This window comes from Dasypus novemcinctus, chromosome 5 (assembly GCF_030445035.2).
Source record: "Dasypus novemcinctus isolate mDasNov1 chromosome 5, mDasNov1.1.hap2, whole genome shotgun sequence".
NCBI classification, from domain to species: Eukaryota; Metazoa; Chordata; class Mammalia; order Cingulata; family Dasypodidae; genus Dasypus; species Dasypus novemcinctus.
In genome coordinates, this window is record NC_080677.1 from 24,199,789 (window position 1) to 24,221,397 (window position 21,609).

Sequence of the window (21,609 nt, forward strand, 5' to 3'; positions counted from 1 at the left end):
AATTTGACAGTGATACTTTTATTTGGTTTTTGATGCCATGACAGGCAAAGCTAAGCTAGCCCACATTTTAAAAACAAGGACATTTAATCAAATCAATACTTGGCAAATATTTGTTGACTTAATTCATGAAACATGTGGATGTTAAATGAAAACACATGGCATATACCTCAGACATGGGAAGGATTACTTCTTTGGCATAGAGTACAATTCCACTACATGGGGCCGTCCTCTAGGGGGCACCCTTCGTGTGGTGTTCTGTTTAAATGGCACCCCTGCCCCCTTAAAAAAGATAAAGAAAAATTTAAAATAAATAAATAGCACCCCCAGCAGCACAGCCCCAGGATGCTGGGCAAGGAGAGCAGCCCAGCAGCCCTGAATTCATTACAACGTAAAAAAAAAATAAAAGAATTTTATATATTTCATGGCTTTTTTGCCTGTCTCTTTGGAGAAAGTAGATGAAAATTTAGAATTTTCACAGGGAATGTTTATCTCATGGCAGAAGCTAGACTGAAAGATCAGCTGATACCCAGAACACACTTTTTTTTTCCCTGTAGGTCCAACCACATGGGACCCCAGGAACTAGGTGTCATCCATCAGGGCCAGGCTGTAGGGCACCCACATACCTTTGCAATACTGCCTGCATTCAACTTCAAACCCAGCCAGCCTACTCACCAGAAAAGGACTGGGGGGAAGCCAAGGCTGGCAGCAGGTGCCAGGAGCCACCTGCACACAGCACGGTGCAGAGGAATCGTCTGCGTGCCCCAGATCCAGTTCCTTCTGGAAACCAGCCACGGTGAGGCTCACCCACCCTGCCCACCCCCAGCAAGGAGCAGCTGCCGTGAGGCTGACAGTGGAGGAAGCGGGCTTGGGCAGCGCCTGATTCTCCTTTGGTCCCCCGGGCCTTACACAGCTGCCTAGTTAATACATTGAATGAACAAGTTCGCACCCCATCTCTCCCGGGAAATTCCTGAGTGATCTTGGAAAGTTACTTCTCTTGGAGCCTGCTGCACAGCAAACCCTCCACACTTAGGGTTGCCTGGGCTCAGCTAGGTGGCTCTTGCTTAGGATCCTCCTGCAGTCACGTCAGACCATGGCGAGGGTATTTACCCCATAGGTTTCTGTCTCCATGTGACTCGAGTCTGGCTTGGGCAGACCTGAACAGCAGGGACAAATCATCTGCATCCGGGGCTCCTCGAGCACCTGTCTCCATCACTGTGTGTCCTCTCCTCGTGCACCCTCCAGCATGGCGGCTCCAGGGTAGCTGGATTTCTTACATGAGGCCTGGGCACCTCAGACATGTAGCGCAAGAGAGAAGTAGGTGAAGTCAATTGCCTTTTGTGGCCAACCTCCTTATATTTGTGACAGCAGTCACAAACGTCCTGCCAAGCTCCCAGGCAGTGGACGTAGATTCTACCTCTTGTCAAAGAAGTTAAGGTGTGTTTTTTAACCTCCACAGAGCCTCAGTTTCTCCATCATAATGCCTCCTGGACTAAATTTTCTTGGGGGAGATTGGGTTGGGAGGATAAATGAAGCTAAGGAAGATGATCTCATGCGGTGAAAGTTAAGGTGTTATCCAAGCCTAAGAGGTGACCAAATAGAAAAGGCTTCCTCATGCTGCTGATTCTCAAATAGGAGCCTTTGACAATATTTCAGAGGCCAAAAAGCAAATGTTTTCTCATTGACATTTTCCCCTTTAATAAATTCCTCACTTGATGTTGTAAGACTATAATTTCCCCCACAAAACAACAGAAAAAGCTAATTTGAATGATAGAGAAATATAGCCGGTAGGCATTTTTTCCCCCTAAATTGGCTCTTGATCAAAATAAGGTGGGCCATTCTTGTTAGGTACTTTGTTATTGCCACTGCCAAGCTCAGTGTCTTGCATGTGAATGTTTGTAGTGGAAGGGATTTAGGAACAAATATGAGTTGCCATTCACCTATTTACTGTTAAATGTAATTGTTATTTTTACCGTATTCAATATAAATAAGACATAAAATTTTGTCCTGAACCAGCGTCAATTGTCATACCTATAACAATGAATTACACGCATTTAGTAGTTAGAACTCTTGGCTGCAGGTTGTTTGTTGTTGTTGTTTTAAACTAACTGAGCAGGTTTAGAAAAAAAAAGAGAAATGCAGGGGTGCCTCAGGCACCAGAGTGCCCGCCTGTGGCTGGCCCTTAGGAAGGATCTGGAACCAGTCCTGGAGGGAAGCAGGACTCTCCAGATTCATTCTCTGTCTCCCTCCCTTCCTCCCTTCCTTCTTTCCCTCTGTCCTTCCCTTTTTCCTTCCTCTCTCTTCCCCTCCCTCTCCATCCCTTCTCTCCCTTCCTTTCTTCCTCCCTTTTTCTCTTTCTCCCTCCCTTCAGCTTCTCAATGTGTACCTGCTACTTCCCAGCCATTCTAGAGACTGAATTTTTCTGCTTCTCAGCTGACTTGACAAAGCAGAAGGCGGCTGTAGCTTAATTTCCTGTGTTGAGACTTTGACCCAGCAAGCTTGCCCAGACTGATTCAGACCTCTTCATTATAGGTCCAAATTACAGGGAGATAGTGATTGGCTCTGCATGAGTCCATACCTGCTCACCTGGGGCTAAGAGTCAAGGCACACACTACAACCTGGATGCAGGATCCTGGTGTGGGTGAGGAGAGGGGGGAGTAGAGAGGGGAGGAGAGCTGGAGGGTGAGGGGTTAGGGATTCCATCCCCCATGTCAAACACACTGCCCAGCCATGGTACGTCCTCCATGCATGCTGGATTCTGAATAATGAAAATGGCTAGGGCCACATTTCTTAAAAACAAAATCACCTAGAGCTCTGGTCAAGGGTGTAGGGAGAGTCTCGGGATACCATTTTCAATGGGGCTGCCTTTTTTAGATCAATCTTGGAAATTTGAGATATAACCAAAAGGCACCTGTTAATGTCTGAAAGCAAAATTCTCCAGTATAATTTCTTGTCTTTAATGAAAGGTCACAAAATACATTTTAGGTGGGATTCTCACTATTTGTAACAAATGGCAGAAAGAGTGCATTACAATCAAGGGAAGTCTGAGGACAGGATTTGGATATATAAGCGTGTTTTAAATTGATAATTTAAATAATGCTCGTGTGGACTGAATACAAGCAAAGCAAGTTTTAGGGCCTGTGGAACAGAGACACACTAGAGCTTTTGGAGACTGTCTGTTTAAAAGGAGAAAGGAAAAGGATTTAGGGTGGATTGTTGGGAGAAGATTAAGGGCAAGAAGAAATCATGCAGCGAAAACATAGCAATCAGAGCTAATGCTTCTCAACGGGAATCAAAAATGAAATATAGCTGTTTCATTTTAGTAAAAAACGAACAGAATTTCTGAAGGGATGTTGGGAATCATATACCTCATTCCAGAGGGTCAAGGAGCCAGAATTCAGTGGCCATCTGCGGACGTCCACAGAGGGCTGGCTCGTTCTTCCCCCACAGCCTGTCATTGTGACCTTTGCTGTTTCAAAGGAGACATTCTCAGCCAAGAATGGTTTAATCTTGTGCAGTAAATGCTGTGGATTCTGGGACTTCAGAGCTGTAGCCTTGCCAGGCAGTAGTTTGCCCCAAGCTCACCTGCATCAGTGTGATGGGTGTGTCTCCCACCATGTCCTTTTCTTGCCCACTTTTTTGAAAAAGCAGTAAGCTGGGAGGCCTGTCACATACGGTTGATGTCGAGTTTTCTGCTCCTTCCAGTTTCCTTTTTCAATTCCGTTACATAAATGTTCTTCCACTTAGAGCAATTTTTCTAGGCCAGTGGTTCCCAGCGATGGTGGTGTCACAACTCACTGGGGTGTTGCAATGGGCTGTCAGGGGTGTTACAAGTCATTTGTTACTAATAATGGACTTCCAAAGTCTGCAAGCGACTTACTTTTTCATATATGCAATAAAGAGAATTCACATTCATCCCCATGACACGACACACTCAGCTGCACGGAGCCTTCTCCCTGGGGAAAGCCTACCATCCTAGGATGGCTTCTTGTGGCCTTTATTTTCAAGAAGGCAATTTTAGCTCTTAAGGGAAACCACAACTCACAGTGTCTTCTATGAATTCTCCACTTCACAAGGCAGCATGATGTCAACAATTAAGCCTAGTGGCCAGCTCCAGCTCTAACTAGCTTTTTGGCCTTGGGCAAATGGCTTAGCCTCTGTATATTGGGAATAATAACAGTATGCACCTTGTAGGTTGTTGTGAGGGCTAAAAAAGTTAATGTATGTGAAGGACTTGGAACAATGCCCCAAATCTAGGAAACACTAGGAGCAATTTTTTTGTAGGCACAATTATTTGTAGGCACAATTATTTTTTGTAACTGTAGGAGCAAGTATTAATAATATTTAGTATTAATTTTGTAATAATTACAAAAATAAATTTGCAATCATTACCATAATTTCAAAAATAATTTTGCAATTATTACAATAATAATTTTCATAGGAGCCATTATTATTTGTAACTGTAAGTCTTTTCCCTTTTTCTAAGTGTTTTCCTGGATGTTTTATCAATTATCTTGTCTTGGGGTAAAGAATAAATGTATCGCTACTGCATTGACTCATGCCTGTACATAAATACCTAGGCTGCCTAAGTTTGGATTTCTTTTGTTTCCATGACACTGAAAATTCCATAGGCCTGTTCCTTGGCTGGCACCTGAAATGTGTTTTGTGCTTAGGTAACTCTGGGAAAAATGGGATTTCCCATGAGGAGCTTTTCTCAAATACTTCATGACTCTCTTCACTGGCTCCTCATCCCTGCACCTTGATTCATTTCTCCTTCCCTGCATCCATCACTGTCAAGCCCATCCTGTTTTTGGCCAGTCGGAGGAGAGGGGAGGCGGGGAGATCCTTGCCAGCTCGCTGCGGCTGTGGTCAAGCTGGGGCAAGGTAGAGGGGCGGAGCTCGAGTCTGGGAGTGCCTCCTGACATCCTAGGTTGAAATTCTAAACTGCTTTTGCAACCAGTACTTGGTGATTGCTGAGCACTGTGGTTAAACAAGCATTCGTGACCTGATCTAAGTGTTGGGGAGACTACCAAAAACAGAACTCAAACAGAGACCAGTGCCAGAGGCCAAGGCTCACCTTCTCTGTATAAAAACTGCTTCTGTGTTTTGGCTTGTGTAGCAGTTTGAAATGGTTCAAGAATTCCAAAAATAGATATTGGATTATGTTTGTAAACTGGTCTGTACCTGGGTGTGATTAAATTATGATTAGGGCTTTGATTGGGCCACATCGGTAGTGTGTTGACTCCCTGCCCCTTGGTGGGGGGGACTCACAGATAAAAGGCATGGAAAAGGACAGCGTTTGAGTTTTGATGCTGGCGTTTTGAGCTGGAGCCTGAGAAGTGAACACACAGGAGAAGGACACAGAGGCATAGAGATGGTTCCTTAGGGCAGAAGCCCAGGGAGAGAGGCAGAGCCAGTCACCTGATAGCCTACAGCTGGCCTGGTGGAGAGAGGCAAAGCCTAGAGAGCCTCATAGTCTACAGCTGACTTTGTGGAGAAAACAGAGGAGGTGAGCCCAGAGAGAAATAAACCCCAGGAAGAGAGGAACCCAGGAAGCCTGAAGGAACCCTGCCAGCCATCGGCAGCTATCTTGCTCCAGCACTTGGCAACAGGCTTTGGTGAGGGAAGTAACTTACACTTTATGGCCTGTTAACAGTAAGCTTCTACCCCAAATAAATACCCTGTATAAAAACCAACTATTTCTGGTATTTTGCATCAGCCCCACTTTGGCTAATACGGCTTATAATCAGAGTGACATCCTGCTTTCCTTATTCTAGTGCCACACTGCTTTTTCCTTATCCCTTCCAGACCCTGTGTAAAGATAAATTAATATACATTTTAAAAATCTATCATTAAAAGAGTGAAAAGATAAGCCACTTATCTTAAAACTCAATAAGAAAAACAAAAAAATAAACAAAAAACCCTCAATAATAATAATTTTAAAAACCCAGTTAACAAATGGCCCAAAGAGCTGAATGGACAGCTCATGAAAGAATATTTATAGATGGAAAATAAATGTCTAAAAAGGCTATATCCTGTATGATTCCAACTAGATGGCATTTTGGTAAAGGCAAAACTCTAGAGATAGTAAAATGATCAGTGGTTGCCCGGGGTTTGTGATAACTGGAAAATGTGCTTATTGAAATTTCTTCATATAAGCAGTTCTAAAAATTCTAGAACTAATTGAGCTGGGTTTCCATTAAAATAGTTTTAAAAGTTTACTCTTTGCACTTAGTTCCCTGAAGGATATTAACCAGACCTTCTCAGTTTTGCTTACAGGAATAAGATGAGGTCTCAAAGCAAAACCAGACAGAATGGTGTAATCTGTAGCTTTTTGCAGAGACAAAAAGCTTTATATCCTTGAGCAGTTGTCTGTGAAAGGAGCCATGAATGGCATGCACCTGCACAACGGTATCTAAACTGTAGTTTATTCGCCACTGAAATCAAGGACAAGTTGAATGTGCTTGAGACAAGACAGGACTGAGAAATTGCACATTCCTGCCTCACACATCACCTTTTTTTTTTTTAAACTTTTCTTCTCAGTTACCCCTTTTCTTTTTTTCCCTGTAAAAACCCTCTCTCTCATTCTCACTTTGAACTGGTTTTGGGAAGGGTCCCCCAATTCCTTGCTTGTGCACTCACAATAAATCACCTTCTCACTAAAAATATGTTTGTCCTTCGTAGCACGGGATTGGGCAGCATGTCTATTGGAAATAGCCATCCTTATGGTAACACTTGGGGTGTGGGAGAGAATGAATAGGTGGAGCACAGGGCATTTTTAGGGCAGGGAAGCTATTCTGTGTGATGGTGTAATGGTGGATCTATGATATCACACATTTGTCAAAACCCATAGAACTGTATAACACACAGAGTGAACCCTACTGTAAACCACAGACTTGAGTTAATGATAATGTATCAGTATTGGTTTGTCAGTTGTGACATATCTACCACACTGATGCCACATGTTAATAATAGGGGAAACCAAGTGTGTGTTGGGGGGAGGGGGAGGTAGGGGGACTGGCATATGGGAACTTTGTACTTTCTGTGCAATTTCCTGAACCCAAAGCTGCTCTAAAAATAAAATTTGTTATTTAAAATAATTTGTCCTATCATCAAGGAAAAAGAAGAGAGGTCATTTCTTCTCTCCCTGAAACTGTGGGTCTCAGCGTCACCATTTGGCAGAAGCACCTGGGGACCTTCTGTCAGGCACAGATGCTGTCCCCTTCCGATTTCCTTGTCCAGAGTAAGGGCTAGGCGTTTCTTTTTTTTAAAGATTTGTTTTATTTAGTTATTTCTCCCCACCCCCTTGTTGTTCTTCGCTTGCTGAGTCTGTTCGTCTTCCTTGATTCTTTTGGAGGTAGGGGGAGCTGAACCTGGGCCTCCGATGGAGCTGAACCTGGGCCTCCGATGTGGGAGGGAGGTGCCTAATTGCTTGAGCCCCCTGCACTCCCTGCTTTGTTGTGTCTCTCATACTGTTTTTCCTCCCCATGTCTCTTGTTGTGTCTCTTGTTGCATCAGCTCACTGTCTTCTTTAGGAGACACCGGGAACCTCTACTCCCTGCAATGTTGTGTCTCCCATTATGTTCTTCTTGTGTCAGCTTGTTGCGCCTGCCCATCGTGCCATCTCACTGTCTTCCTTAGGAGACATGAGGATCCAAACCAGGAACCTCCTATATGGTAGGCGGGAGCCCAGTCGCCTGAGCCACATCTGCTTTCCCAGTATTTCTTAAAGGCCCCCAGAGCTCCAGGCGAGGCCTGGGCATTCTGGGGGATACATTGAGCAGTGGGGGGCACCTCCACCCATCCCTAACCCCACAGGCCTCAGGCTCTAAGAGACGGGACAGAGCCCCAAATAATATACCCATGTAACCTTTAAAAGACCAGCTTCATAAATAGTACATGGCCTATTATTATCTACCTCATTTTCTTGGCAGTATTTTCAAGACCTGTTTTCCAAGGTCCCTCTTTAACTACTAAAGAAGAATTATTATGGACATTCAATAGCTATTCCTCCAAAATATGATTCCAAAAAGAAGGAAGAAGGGTAAGCTTTCAAAAGATGTACCTTTATTGCTTTTCCCTTTATTTCTACAGGCAAAAATTTGCTTGCCTCTCCTGAATATGTCCTGCACAAATGTACAAATCATTGAATATTAATAATAGAATCAGAAAATCTTCATTGTCTTAAAAAAAAACAGTATCATGGAAGAGGAGGGGGAAGAAAAGGAGGAGGAGGGAGAGGAAAAGGAAAGAGAAGGAGAAGGAGAATTTCTACCTACTGGGGAGTGTGACCTCCAAACATGGCAACTAATCCTCTTGTTCACGAGGAGGAAATAAGCCGTAAATCACCATCTAAAGCCAGCATTTCCCAGGAGCCACCTGCATCAGAGAACCTCCGGTTAGAAAAGCAGATTCCCCACCCTCCCCACCCCATTCCTCACTCAGGATCTCTAAGAACAGGGACCTAGTGAAACCTCACCTGCATTTTAAGAAAGCTTGCCAGGATTTTGCTTGGCTTTATTTCTTAAAACAGCAGTACCGTCTTTAAAATAAAATTGTACACGGAGTGCTAGTAAATAAAACCAGTGGACGTGGAGTGTCTCCAGTTGAGGAGAAGCTGCTTGGGGCCCGTCCTTGGGGGTCAGTTGCTTGAAGGACAGACGCCAAGCCTCAGGTCAGCTCTGCTTCGGGGTGCCCAGCTCCTAGCAGCTGCCCGTCTTGCAGCCTGTCCTTCCCACTCTCCCCTCCGCCTCCTCTCCATTCTCCTGGCAGGCTTTCTTAAGGCCCCGGATCCTCCTTTTGTCTCATCATTCTCTTTCCCCCTCAACCATCTTATTTATCAAAAAGTCATGGAGGAAAAGAAATTCTGACCACGTAAGACTGCAGTGAGGCAAACTAATTTTTAAAATGCTTGCGTTTAACTCACGGAAATGAGGGAGGTAAAAGGTTCCATGTCTTCATTCCATCACGCGTCCCCACGCCCCTGGCTGAGGGGGCTTCAGGGCGGCCCCAAGCCCTGCTCTCGCGTTCGGAGCTGCTGAGGAGGGCTGCATGGTGTGTCACGGGGTTCTCTATGGTACAACAGGTCACCCACATCGCATGCTCCCTGCAGGTGGAGAAAATAATATTGCAGGCGAGGGCTTTGAAGATGACCGTGAAGGAGTCGTGTGCCTCGCAGGTCATTTCTTAAAGTGTTAGCTGTGTTTATTTCAGCCCAGGGGTAAGGAAAGGAGAACAAATTACAAGTGTGTGTGAAATCCAGGCACTATGAGAAGACACAGAAAGCTTAGCAGATTGCTCATTGCTGACTGGCCCACAGACAGGTTTAGATCCAAGTGTAACTGAACTCTGATTAGGCAAATCAAGGCCAGCCGCTGGGTGGCAATGTGTGGCATCTCTTCGGTGAGGAATTCAGAGGCCCAACCTAACTCTCTTGGAGTTTTCCCCTTTCAACAAGTGAGTATGGAAAGGGGCTCAGTGTCAAGGAAAGTGCTGGCTCCAAAGGCTCCTAACATCATCGCACCCATCCCTAACCACCCCCATCTAAAGGTGGAAACCCCGAAACATGATGGAAGTCCATGGAACATCCAGTAGCAGGGCCAAGGGCGGGATTTTGGGCTGTGTGCTCAGTGGATGCCATTTTTTCTTCCTTGACCCACTGCATGGAATAACTAGGCTACTTTTCTAAGATAAGAGCCTCATTTTTCTTTACCTCATTTGGGCAGCTTAGAAAGGATTGGGATAAGCTTTTGCCCTCTGACCCTGAGCCTCTCATTGACTCAGGACCAGTGGCAACAGGGTCTTGATTCCTCATGGGACTGCAGAGTCCACATAGCATATCCCCCCGAAGTGACAAGGACCCCAGTACTGGGCACGCTGCCCCCGAAGCAAGGTGCTGAGGCCACTGCACCATTTTGCTGCACTTTGCACTTCAGCTCTTGCTAGAGTAGCAATGGCTGGTACCTCCAGATATAATTTTTTTATGGTCCAGGTGCAAAATCCAGGTGCTGCCACCCATGTCAATTAATTTTCTCTGAAGAGCCAAAGACTCCTTACCTGCTACTCTTCCCTAATCTGTCACCTGTGACAAAATGGAGTTTCTTGGCAGGCAAAAGTAAGGTGTTAACTCACTCCAGCATGCTGTGCGTCAGGGCAAATCCTCACCAGCTAGTCCCTTACAATTTGTTGCCTGAGAACAAACCAGGACTTCTGGCATGAGCTGAACTGAAGTAATAGCTGCTTGATGAGTAAAACAATGATCTCCTAGATTTTTAAATATATCTGCAAAATTAATCTAAAATAATAATTTAGAAATACATGATATATACTTTTGGGGGTTAGACTTACACCAATCTATCTTCTAGTTGGCAAGAATCTACACTTGAGCAATGCCAAACAAAATTCGATTCACTTATTTATTCAACAGCTACGAATCAAGCCCTTCCAGTGAGCAGCTACTGCTCTGGACGTTGGGGAGATAGCACTGCCTTCGTGGACCTCACGTCCAACATATCGTCCTTATAGTTCAAATGGATAATCTGTGCTTGTAACTCATAGATGAGATCAAGTACACTTAATCACGAATATTTTCCAAAGAGTTTTATTTACCATTTCAGCAGGTCTCATTTGTCCTGTCATGCTCTCAACATTTTATTAGAAGCTTGACATACCTCACCCCTCCTCTATCACCTCAGCCATCCCCACCACCCCATGTGGGATGGCTCACAGCATGTCCACGTGCACAAGGTCATTTAAATCCTGTTTATAACCCATCATCTTTCAGTCAGAGACCTTCACTAGTTGCTTATTTCCAAACTGAAACCTTGTCAGACTTCAAGGCTTTTAATCATTTAACCTAATTTTCAACTATTTAATTCATTCGTTCAAGTATATGTTCACTCATTCATTCACCAACAAAGATTTAATAGGAACCTATGGTGCATCCAGCTCCAGAGATACCACGTGGGATCTAATGGCTGCTGTGGTGTGCCAGCCAGATCCCCAGAAACCAGGAGGGTTGGTTGTTGAAGGAGCACAACTGAGTCCCTTTTGGGGAACTGCTCTTGGCTGGAGGGAGCTGCCTCGCCCAGGTTTCTCCTTTCCCTTGGAAGCAGTCAGGGTTCACGATTAGTTGATGTGGGTGTGAAAGGCCTGGGATGATTTTTGAACTGCAATCCTAACTCCAAACTCTAGTGAAGAGACAGTTATTGCCAAAAGAGTGGAAAGAGGGGAGGCTAATTTTTTAACCCTAGGGGTCACCAACATTTAATGAGCAAGAGGTGCTGTCAAGGGAGCCTGGGAAAGAGCAGCCAGAAAGGTGTCAGGAGAACCAGGAAGGTTTGTCACTGAAACCTAGGGAAGTGGTCAGATGGCAAATCAGATAAAGAGTGGTCTGTCCTGTGAATCTTGGAACATGGAAATCATTAGCGACCTCGGCAGGAGCAATTCTGTGGAGTGTGGATGCAGATGCCAGACTAGAGTGAGCTTGAGAGGGAAGGGGGAAGGAGGAAACAGCGAGAGCATGTGTAAGAAAACCTATCAAGGATTTTGTCTGTGAATGAAGGGGAGAGATGTTGGCTTGGGAGATGGTTTTAATTAACATAGGAGCCTGGGGAGCTCAAGGCTGTGGGAAGAAGGTCAAGGAGGGAGGTGGTTTGTGAAGGGCCAAGATGATGGGAGGGGGCAGGCAAATCCCTGGAGGAGAGGTTGGTTTGTAGGAAAGAGGGGCCCCTCCTCATGAAGGGGAGGAAGGAGGAACTTGGATGAGTTTGTGGACGTGCAGCAGGATGACAAGGTAGCTCCTGTCTGATGATGTGCAGTTTCTCCAGGGAGGAGGAGGAAGGGCCATCTTCTGGGAATGTGGGAGTTGGGGACAGTGAGGCAGGTTTGAGAGTATAGCAAACACTTGCAATCCCTGTTCTGGAGAATGGGAGAATGGATTTGAGGGTCCATTTGCTGGTGGAAACTGAGTCCATAGGAATCCCTGCCTTCCTCGTTGTGGGGTTTCTCCAGCACTCCTCAGCAGCATGGGCATGGATCTGAAGTTGGATGGCAGAATTGTTTGAGGAGTGGGACTCTGCCAGGTGGGTGGCAGGGAAGGATGGTAGGGAAGAGTGTTGCATTGAAGGATCTTGGGTGAAGAGAAGAGGAGGGGATTAGGTGTCTAAGAGTTCTTTGACATAGCCCAAGCAAGGGACTTGGAGGCAAGGAGATCAGGATTGGAGAAAGGGGTGTTTGAATTTTAAGATGCAGTGGCAAAGTCACGCTAGGGCAAGGGCTACGTGCAGGGCGCGATCATAGAGGGGGCGGCCGACTCGGAGTAGGGCTGTAGGAACCCAGAGGCAAGGATGCCAAGGCGCTGAGAGGCGCGGGGTTGAAGGGTGTGGAAGTCATTCCTAGTGTGGGTAGGAGTGCGAGGGTCGGCGGCCATGTGTAGAGTGTATGGGGGGAGGGGGCGCCACTGGGCAGTCTCTGCAGGACAGCAATGATGAAGGACGTGGAAATGACAAAGAGTTCAGAGGAACCTTCCAGAAGGCTGAGAGGAATTCTGGGGAAGGAGAGGTGGGGCTGTGGGGTACTGAGCCTGCCACAAGAGAAAGGTCCTCTTGGAAAAGCCAGGAAGTAGAGGCCACAGAGAAGAGCTGAGCGCACCCGGGATGCACAGCGGCTCCGGGGGGCACAGGGTGGACTGGGTAAAGGAGAGCTTGGGGGGAAGAGGATGACTCGAGTGACACATCCAGGTGCACCGCCTGGATAACGGGGACGGGAGGCTGACCATGAGGTGTCTAAGTGAGCCAGTCCCCGACCTTCCCGAGTCCGGGGGCAGTGAGAGGGACACGTAGGCCTCTGAGCCCTCCAGATATAAGCAAGTCCTGGTCCAGATTAAAGCTTGGGTCCCAGTATTCCTTAGGCCCCCTGAGGGAGCATGGCACCTTTCGGGGAGGAGTCTGCTCGGGTCTAGACTGACTGGGGGGAAGCTCTGAAAGCCAGCCTCGAGGTGGTGGCACTCTGGGCATTTCAAACTTTAGTTATTTCTTCCCTTCCTCCTTCCATAGAGGATCTAAGATGTTGATATTAGTACCTATTCTGTGTCAGGTACTGTCTATGTGCTTCAGAAACATGCCATGCTGTTCCTCGTCTAGAGTATCTGTTCCACGTTCCCTTTTACTCAAACTAAGCCTGTCATTCCAATGAGGCCTAGACCAGGATTCACCTTCTCCCTGTAAACTCAATCACATCAGCCATCGCAGCTTCTCTCTCCACCTCTGTTGGTACTTATACTCTTGACTCATGCATTGTATTTTTCTCCATAACTATATTTTGTCCTACTTTGCCCTGTCTCTCCAACTAAACCGTAAGCCCTTTGGGGATGGGGCTTCAGTCTATGAATTTTTAACGTCCCTGATATCTACAAGGCACTAAGGACAGAGTAAGCACTCGATAACACGAGCTGCATTTTTAAGAGGCATGCGTCTCTTCAACAGAGAGAGGCACGGATGCACTGTAACTAGGACTAATAATGAACTCTGAGTTTCTCAGGAACACTCATTGGAGCATGAACAGTTTAAATTACAAGGTCAGCTATAAGAAAGACAGGAGATAAAATTTGAAAAGCAATAAAGTAGCAATTTACATTAGTTCTCACCAGAGACTAAAGGAATACATTATAACAAAGTGACAAGTTAATGTCTGAGCTTTGCTGAAAGTTGAATGTTAACACAGATATAGTTTGTTGAGCCCATTTTAGGTTTCTGAGAAGTATTCAGGATTAAGCAGCTTCCTCTCTTGGTGCAAGCAACCCCAAGGGAAACAAATGTCAGAATCTAGAACTTGACCCCAAGGCAAGTCTCCAGTCACAATATAGAGAGAAGTTGTCTAAGGAAGTGAGAAATCAATGCCACCATCTAGCTTCTCCTTTAGCTGTCATTCTATGGGTAGGAGAGCAAGTGGGAGGAAAAGGGGATAATTTAGAAGTTCTAAATAGGGCCTTTAGAATATAAAGAAACAAGGAAACTGGTTCCTAATGCAGTCTTCCCTTTACCAGATTTAGCTTTTTCACTGCCCGTCCAAGGGTATGTCTGGTTCCTATGTTTTAACATTGCTAAGCTTTATTGTTTCTGCATTTCCTTGTCTTCTAAGTAATTATTTTATGCTCATTAATTTCCTTTAATTTATTCCCTCTACAGCCCCAAGTTAAAAAAATTAAATTAAAAGTCTGCATTTCAATGCCCAAAGCATAGTAGCTTTTAGTGAGAAAAGGACTGGGTTTGCAACCCAGGGACCAGACCAAGGCTTATTCATAAGTAGCTGCTATTTGCATCCATGTCCCTAGAAGTGTCTGCTTCAGCCCAGGATTTCTGCAGTGTCAGTGAAATAAGGAGGTACTTTCCTGGTGTACCTGAACCTCCTGGAAAGAAAAGCCCATTAAAGGTGGTGAGTAATTGTAATGCTTAATCTAAATTCATTAAAACCTTGAATCAATTCAAAGGATCACCTATGTATAACACGATTTTTAAGATGCAGCTTTCAGTTAGTCAAACTTTTTTTTAGCATCTACTGCTATGTGGCAGGCACTGGCCCAAGGATACAGACATGCATAAGCAGGATTCCCTGCTCCTGTGGATCTCATACTTAAAAAAAATGAAATGAAATCTGGCATGCAACTTTTCATGGTGGTTCCAGTTTCTACTCTACCACTCTACTCTCCATGTGTGGAAAGTCCTCCACTCTTTGGAAGGTGGCAATGAGGAGCCATCCAGGCTTAATGACCTCCCAAATGGGCATCGTTTATAGAGTGTCACAGTTTGCCAGAGTTGCTATGACAATACCACACAATGGGCTGGCTTTCTGCATGTGGGAACATCTTCTTAGGGTCCTGATGGCAGGCTGTTGGCGATTGAATTACATACCCCACAAAAGACGTGTTCTTAGTTCACGTTCCTGTGGGTAGGAACCCATTCGTACATAGAACCTTTTGAAATTGAATCAGGGTGGGTTGTAATCTGTATTAATGGAATCCTCACAAAGAGAGGAAGTTCAGATGTAGTCAGAGAAAGCCACAGAAGGAGACTAAGGACATGGCCATGTCAGGGAGGACTGCCATCATCAGGAAGCTAGTTCTCCAGAAGAGAGCATGGCCTTGCCAAGCCTCCAAAATGTGTGCCAAGAAGCTCTCGTGAAGCTAATCCACTGTGTGGTATATGTCATAACAGCTCTGGAAAACTAAGATACATAGCACGAGTGGAAGCCGGGAACCATTTAGGAGGAATCACCTACTCAGAACTGCTGAAAAGTTTGAAGCTGGAGAGTGCAGGACTAGTCCACAGATGACACAGCTGTGCTCACTGACTGCCCTCTATCCAGAGCACCCTGCCCTGGCTCACGCCCCATCCTGGATTGTCAGTCCTCAGGCTCCTGGAGGGCAGGAGTTTTGCCATCCTCCTTATGCATCATCCACTGCTTTATTTTTGAGCATTTATTTTGATCCAGGCCACTACCTTTAACATTTATTGAGTAATCACTTTGATAGAAGTTAATTGCTAGATGCTTCTCATACACTGTCTTATTTAATTTTTACACATCTCAGAAGTAGGTGTTTTATTATCCCCACTTTAGGGATGAGGAAATGGAGACTCAAAAAGGTTGAGTAACTCGGGCAAGGTAAATATCACAACAGGGGCTGGAAACTGGGCTTAAGGTACTGTATTTTTTAAACCAATACTGAACACTGCCCCTCTTTGGGATATTCTACCTGGATGCCAAGAAGGGAACTCAGCACTTGTGGAACTAATAAACAAAACAAAAAAAACCAAAAACGCTGGGTATGTCTTAATCATAGGTTTTCCTCTTTCAATTCAATAAACTTCCATAGCCAGGCTCTGTGGACAATAAGAAGAGTAGTTAAGAGAGCTTGTCTTCCAGAGATCGGAGACTGAGTGGGTAAAGTGGACTGGGTGAAAGGTCATTTGATTATATTATTTCCCATGTTCATTCACTCAATTCCACCTTCATTTACTCAAGTGTCTTCTCTAGTAAAATGAATCCTGAATCCAGGACCTGCCATGCAGAGGAAGGTAGATAAGGAATCCAGTAGCTCAAATGTCAAAAGTTTTATTCCACCTGTCTTTCCGCTCATTAAAAGCAAAAACAAAAACAAATCAACAAATTATGTCCATCATCTTTAATAGACACTGAATTAGGTTTCTTTTAATCTGATAGGTAATTTCAACATTAATCCCAGAGAGTAACATTGGATCCATCTGGCACACAGTTTTCGAATCCAAGCATTCTGCCATTTCACTTTCAATCACTTTTTAAAAACCGGTGTCTAAAAATAGCTGTTCCCTGCAAAGACAACATCTCAAAATCCAAATTCACAAAATATTCCAAGTATGAGGTTTAGTTAATTAGTATGGCATTTTTTTTTTTTCCCTTCAAGAAAGAATTCATGATCCCTTTAAAAAGCTTCACAGTGAATGCTGCCTATTAACTTTGGACAGAGAAACTTAGAGCGTGAAGACCATTAGCCACACGACCGCGGGAATGACAACGATGTGGTTTAATTTACAATTCCGGGACTCAGAGACAACTTTTCCGAACAGAGCCCTCAGGACCCAGCCTGGAAGGGGCCTCTTGGCGGTAAGCGGGACGGCAGGCTCCGAGCAAACAGGCGGGGGCGCAGGCCCGGAGGGCGCTTCTGCACTCCAACGCTTCCTCAGAGAAAACACGTCTTCGGCCAAAGCCTTGTTATTTTATCAGCAAATAAAAGTTTACTGCTTGCTTTTCTAGTAAGCGCCAAGGTTAAAGAATATGAAACTACCAGAATATACTTGTTGATAATCTTTCCTTGTCGAGCTGTTCAATTTTGTCACCTTCAGGCTGGGTTTCGATCAGTTCCACCGTCTCCGGCGCACACTTGTGCCTCGCCCCTTCTCGGCTCCACGTGGGACACTTCGCTGCCATTTTAGATCGAGTTGTGCGGCTTCTTCCCGTCAGTGACCAGCGGGCTGAACTCCGCTCTGCCCGAAACCCAGCGGCCACACACTCTGAACTGAACCTAGGCCTGTGGCTCACTTCCCTCCCCCGCCCCGCGGGGCCGACGCGGCCTCCCGCGCGCGCACAGCGCCCCTCTGCGGCCGCCCCGGCCCCGCCGCCCTGGCGCCCGGGCCCCGCGTCCCCCGCAGGCTTAACCAGGAACTTCGAAAAGCGCCCCCGACCCCGTCACGGCTCTTCCTCCCTCCGGGCCACAACTAGGCCAGGCGGAGGAAGCCTCCGCTTCCGGAAGACCGCCCGCGCCCACCCTCAGCCCGGCCCCAGGGGGCCGAAGGACGACGGGGGGTCGCGGGGCGGGTGCCGAGGGGTCGGCCCCCCCGCGCCGGAAGCCCGCGCGTGCGCGCTGGCAGGCCGGGAGCGCGCGCCCCGCGCGAGGGGGCGGGGCCGCGGCCGCCGGCGGGGAGTCCCCGCCCCCGCCCCCCGGCGTTCTGCGGTCGCCGTGACAACCCGAGCGGCGGCAACGGCGGCGGGCGCGCGAGTCCGGCGCCGCCTCCCGGCCGCACCGCCAGGCGAGCCCCGGCCGCCCGGCCTTCCTGTTCTCCCCGCCTCCCGGCCCGCGGGGAGGGGCGGGCCCGCCCTCCGCCCGCCCTCCGCCCGCCCTCCGCCCGCCCGCCGGAGAGTGAGCGGCGCCCGGCCGCCCCGCCAGCCCGCCGTTCCTCTGCCGCCGTCCGGGCGCGCGCGGCGAGCGGGCGCGACTATGCCAAGATGGTCCTGCAGGCGCGGAGCAAGCACCGGGAGGCGGCCCCCAAGCCGCCCCAGCCGCCCCGCGCCTCGCCGTCGCCGCTGAGGGGGGGGGCCGGAGGTCGGCGCCGGGGAGCCCGGGCCTGGGCGCGCGCCCCTGTCCCCCGGGCGCAAAGGCGGCGCGGGCAAGAAGGCGCCCCGCGCGGAGCCCGCCGCGCTGCCCGCCGGGGGCGGCCTCGGGGGGCGCCTGGCGGCCGGGCTGCGCGGGGCGCTGGGCCTGCGGCGCGCGGGGCGCGGCCGGACCTGGACCACGCTCCTGCTAGGTGAGCAGCCCCGAGCGCGCGGGCGGGGGCGCCCGGCCGCCGGGACGCGGAACTTTGGGGCGCGGCGCCCCTTCCTCGCTCTCGCCGCCGAGCCCTGGCTGCCCGTCCCCGCCACTTTGCCACCCTCTCTGACTTTTCTTCCCGGGACCTTCCCCTCCCCCTCCGCGGTGCGTCCGCGCCCCCTTCTCACCAGCTCTCTTATCTCTGTCTGAACAAAAAAATGGCCCCGCGAGCAACAGCTGCCCGGCCTGCGTGCGGACCCGCGGGTCTGCGCTAACCAGACCTGGGCGCTGCTGATTGGTGCGGACCGACAGCCTTCCCGTTATCTGCGTCCCTGACCCGGACGGAGGTTTCCTTCGGGTTGGAAGCGATTCCTGTGAGCGCAAAGGAAAAACGCGTCCCCTCTTCTGGAAAGTTGCTAAACTTATAATTATATTTTGGCATGTTTTTTTCTTCTTGGCCGCAAACACCGCCGGTGGCACTGTACTTGTGGTTCCGCCACGGCGCGTCACTTTCCACGTTGTGTTGTGCTTTGTGCACCCGAGCCTTAATCCTCTCGGCTGGCCTGGAGAAGTGTGGTGAGGAGGGCGCACCTCTCCCCTCCCTTTGCCCTGCACAAAATGGATGATGTGCAGTGATATGCTGGGGGGGGAAAGAAAGTTGAAACATTCGTCTGTTGTGGATCAACTTCAGGGTTCCTTTGTATCCTGATTTACATTTCGATAGGGCAAGTTATAGCAATTCGGATAATGGGCCTAAGTTTTCTAAGTCAGCCAGTAAAATGACATAACACTGCCTTTCCTACTTAATACCATTAATGGGCTTGGGCTGCTGCTAATTAAATTACTGATAACTTATCCTATATTATATTTTCAGATTCCCTTAGTGACCCATAGCGCCCTGAGCAGAGTTTGGGGTTCAGTATAGGCTGAGGAATAGAACACAGCAAATTGGCTTCCTTGAAATCATAGCCATTCCGTCTTAAGAAAGCCAGGTCATCACTGTATGTGCTTTAATATGCTCAGACAGGTTGATACTGTTAGTGGAGTATTTTGTTTTTCTAACGCAGATTCAAGCCTAGAAAAATTCAATATTTTCAGCACATTCTCCCTCTTTCAGTGGCGAGCTTGAAAAACATGGCCAGTGTGCAGGTTAGAGCAGTTCACCTTGGGGAGGCAGCATGGTACAGTGGATAAGGCAGAGGCTTCAGATCCAGCTTACCACGGTTAAGTTGGGTGTAAGTTTCAAATATTTCCTTTGTGAGCCTCTTCTTTGTAAAGTGGGATTTATACCTGTCCCCCACAGAGAAGTCCTGAGGAGCAAACCAAGAAGGGGTGGGTCATTATGGGACAGTGTTTTGTGTTAAATCATTTAACAGATTGTGGTTGCTATTATAAAAACAAATGGATAATACTGATACGGTGACAGATGAAGTTGCTTTCTTTTGGATGAGTAGTGTAAACATTAAGCACTTTGAAGTAAAATATGGAATGGCATTGCTTCTCAAGGAAGGTTACAGTAAGAAATCTTAGAATAATATATATCTATTGCCACTTTTTAGCATATTTCCTTTTCTTGTAATTGCATTTCTTTTGAGTCTTATATTGACTGGCTTGTAGTTGATTTAGTAATGCTCATACCTAAATACAGTTTCTGAAGGTAACAGTGTCGCACTTTGCTTGACTTGCTCCTTTGGGCATTAGAAACAGTCTCAGTGAAGGTGTTCTCCCACATTGTGTACCCTGGTCACTGGCCGTCAGAGGTGTGGAGATTGGACTAACAGACCAAGATCTAGAGACTTTCTAACCTTGCTAACTGATACATGGGGCCACTGGGGAGCTTGAAGATGGTTCTGGAGAATGATCAGGCCTGGGGTGCATGGTTCCTTCTCTGGCCCTACACCCCCTTGTATACATGTCAGTTCCCCCCTTCCCCGTGCCCTGCCAAGGCAACAAAAGGCTGTTTGGATCCTGCAAAGAGTAGCAGAGGTCTGGTGTTTTGAAAGCTGCCTTATTTCCTCTCACTTTCCTGCTCCCAGAATGAGCTTACACATGTTACCTCTTCAGTGTGGGACTTTAAAATAGTTCTTTGGCCTCCACATTGAAAGGCATTGTGTATTTTTTATATGTCAAGAGATAATTTATAGCTGATTTAAAAAAAAATAGTACACCACCAACAAAATATTAAACTCTTACCAAAAAATTCCTCCGTATTATTTAGGAAGAAAAATTTTAACTTGAAACTCCATGATAGAAGCACAGACTTTTTAAGCATTAGAGAGAAATCCAGGTGTCCCTAGGTCAGTATTTCCCAGATCTCCTCTGTATTGGTAAGATGTTGCTTTATCAACTTCATTTATGGGGAACTCAACATCTCCCAAGGTGGTCCTTTCCATTGTCAAGCAGTGTTGCATTTTTAAAGAATGTTTTAGCAATTGTATGTTTTTCTTAATTTGGGGCGGAATTTACAACTTATTTGATGGTAAGAGTTGAAAGAAGGGATCTTGAAATGTTTATCTTTAGAGCTTTTAACCCATTAGTTCCCTATATCAGCCAGGGGAGGCAATAGTGTAATAAGAACCATTACAGTGTTTCTTAGACTTTTTTGACCACAACCCATGGTGAACAATAAACAATAGACCTACTCACACTACTGAAAATGCAGCCCCGAACACATATGCGTGTTATCTGCCTGCCGTTCTATTTATGTGTATCAGTGTCCCGACAGGAAATATTTAATAAATGGGTGATTTCAGAAGAGTGAGCAGGAACCCACAAGGGAGATTGAAACATCCAGGTACTGTCAGTGTGGGCAGTTGCTACCACGTTTGGGCCTCAAGGGGAAGGGGAGCCTCATCAAGAGCTGAACCCAGACCGAGCTGTGGAACCGAGGTCACCCAAGCAGAGCGACCTCGAACACTCCTGCCATCGCCTGGTCTCCTGCTGGTGCCGCTCACTGGCTGAACCAGTGGGACCCAGAGACAGGGGGCCCAGCTGCAGCCTTCTGTAGAGTCAGCATCCTGGGCTGGGAACCAGGCAGGGAAAGGAAGAGAATGGATCTGTAGAGGCACATGGAGACTAACCACTACATGTGTGCAAATATGTCACTGACACAGAAGTCTCATGTGAGGATACTTACCTTTATCACAGGTAGTGCACTCTGATTTTGTATTCTATCCTAATTAAAAAAAAAATTGTAATGCTGCTTATAAATCATTTAGTTGTTCTCATGATCCAGTGCCATGATGCACACCTTGAAAACACAGCTTTAGAGGAACTGTTTTCTGATTCTACACCGCCTTCTAACTGGTTGGGTGCCTGAGCAAAGCATTTAGCTTTCCTGAGCCTCTGTTGTGCACCCATAAAATGGGAGATCTGGACAAGACCAGTAGTTCTCAGTCTTAGCAGCATGCTAGAATCATCTGAAACTTAAAAAAAAGAAAAAGAAAATCCTTCCTTCAACGCCATGCCAGACCAGTTAAATCAGCATCTAGGGGCTGGGGAAAGCATCGATTGCTTTTTTTCTCTCTCCTCCCCTGAGATGGCTCCCTTGTCTG

General features: G+C 47.1%; 1 protein-coding gene and 1 long non-coding RNA gene across 2 annotated transcripts in view; one reads left to right on the plus strand and one right to left on the minus strand.

Moving 5' to 3' along the window:
• LOC101410867 (uncharacterized) lies at window positions 1-17,354 on the minus strand. Its single transcript, XR_188138.4, has 3 exons — window positions 16,827-17,354; window positions 8,277-8,376; window positions 1-3,812 (listed from the first exon to the last, which is right to left on the minus strand). It is a non-coding gene; the product is annotated as an uncharacterized lncRNA (long non-coding RNA).
• A 344-nt stretch (window positions 17,355-17,698) lies between these two features.
• The window catches only part of DPY19L1 (dpy-19 like C-mannosyltransferase 1), a 121,676-nt gene continuing 117,765 nt past the window's right edge, over window positions 17,699-21,609 (plus strand). Inside the window, 2 exon segments of the mRNA XM_058296783.2 lie at window positions 17,699-17,847; window positions 17,849-18,053. Of these exon segments, the coding sequence (XP_058152766.1) occupies window positions 17,755-17,847; window positions 17,849-18,053 (298 nt within the window). The 5' untranslated portion in view covers window positions 17,699-17,754.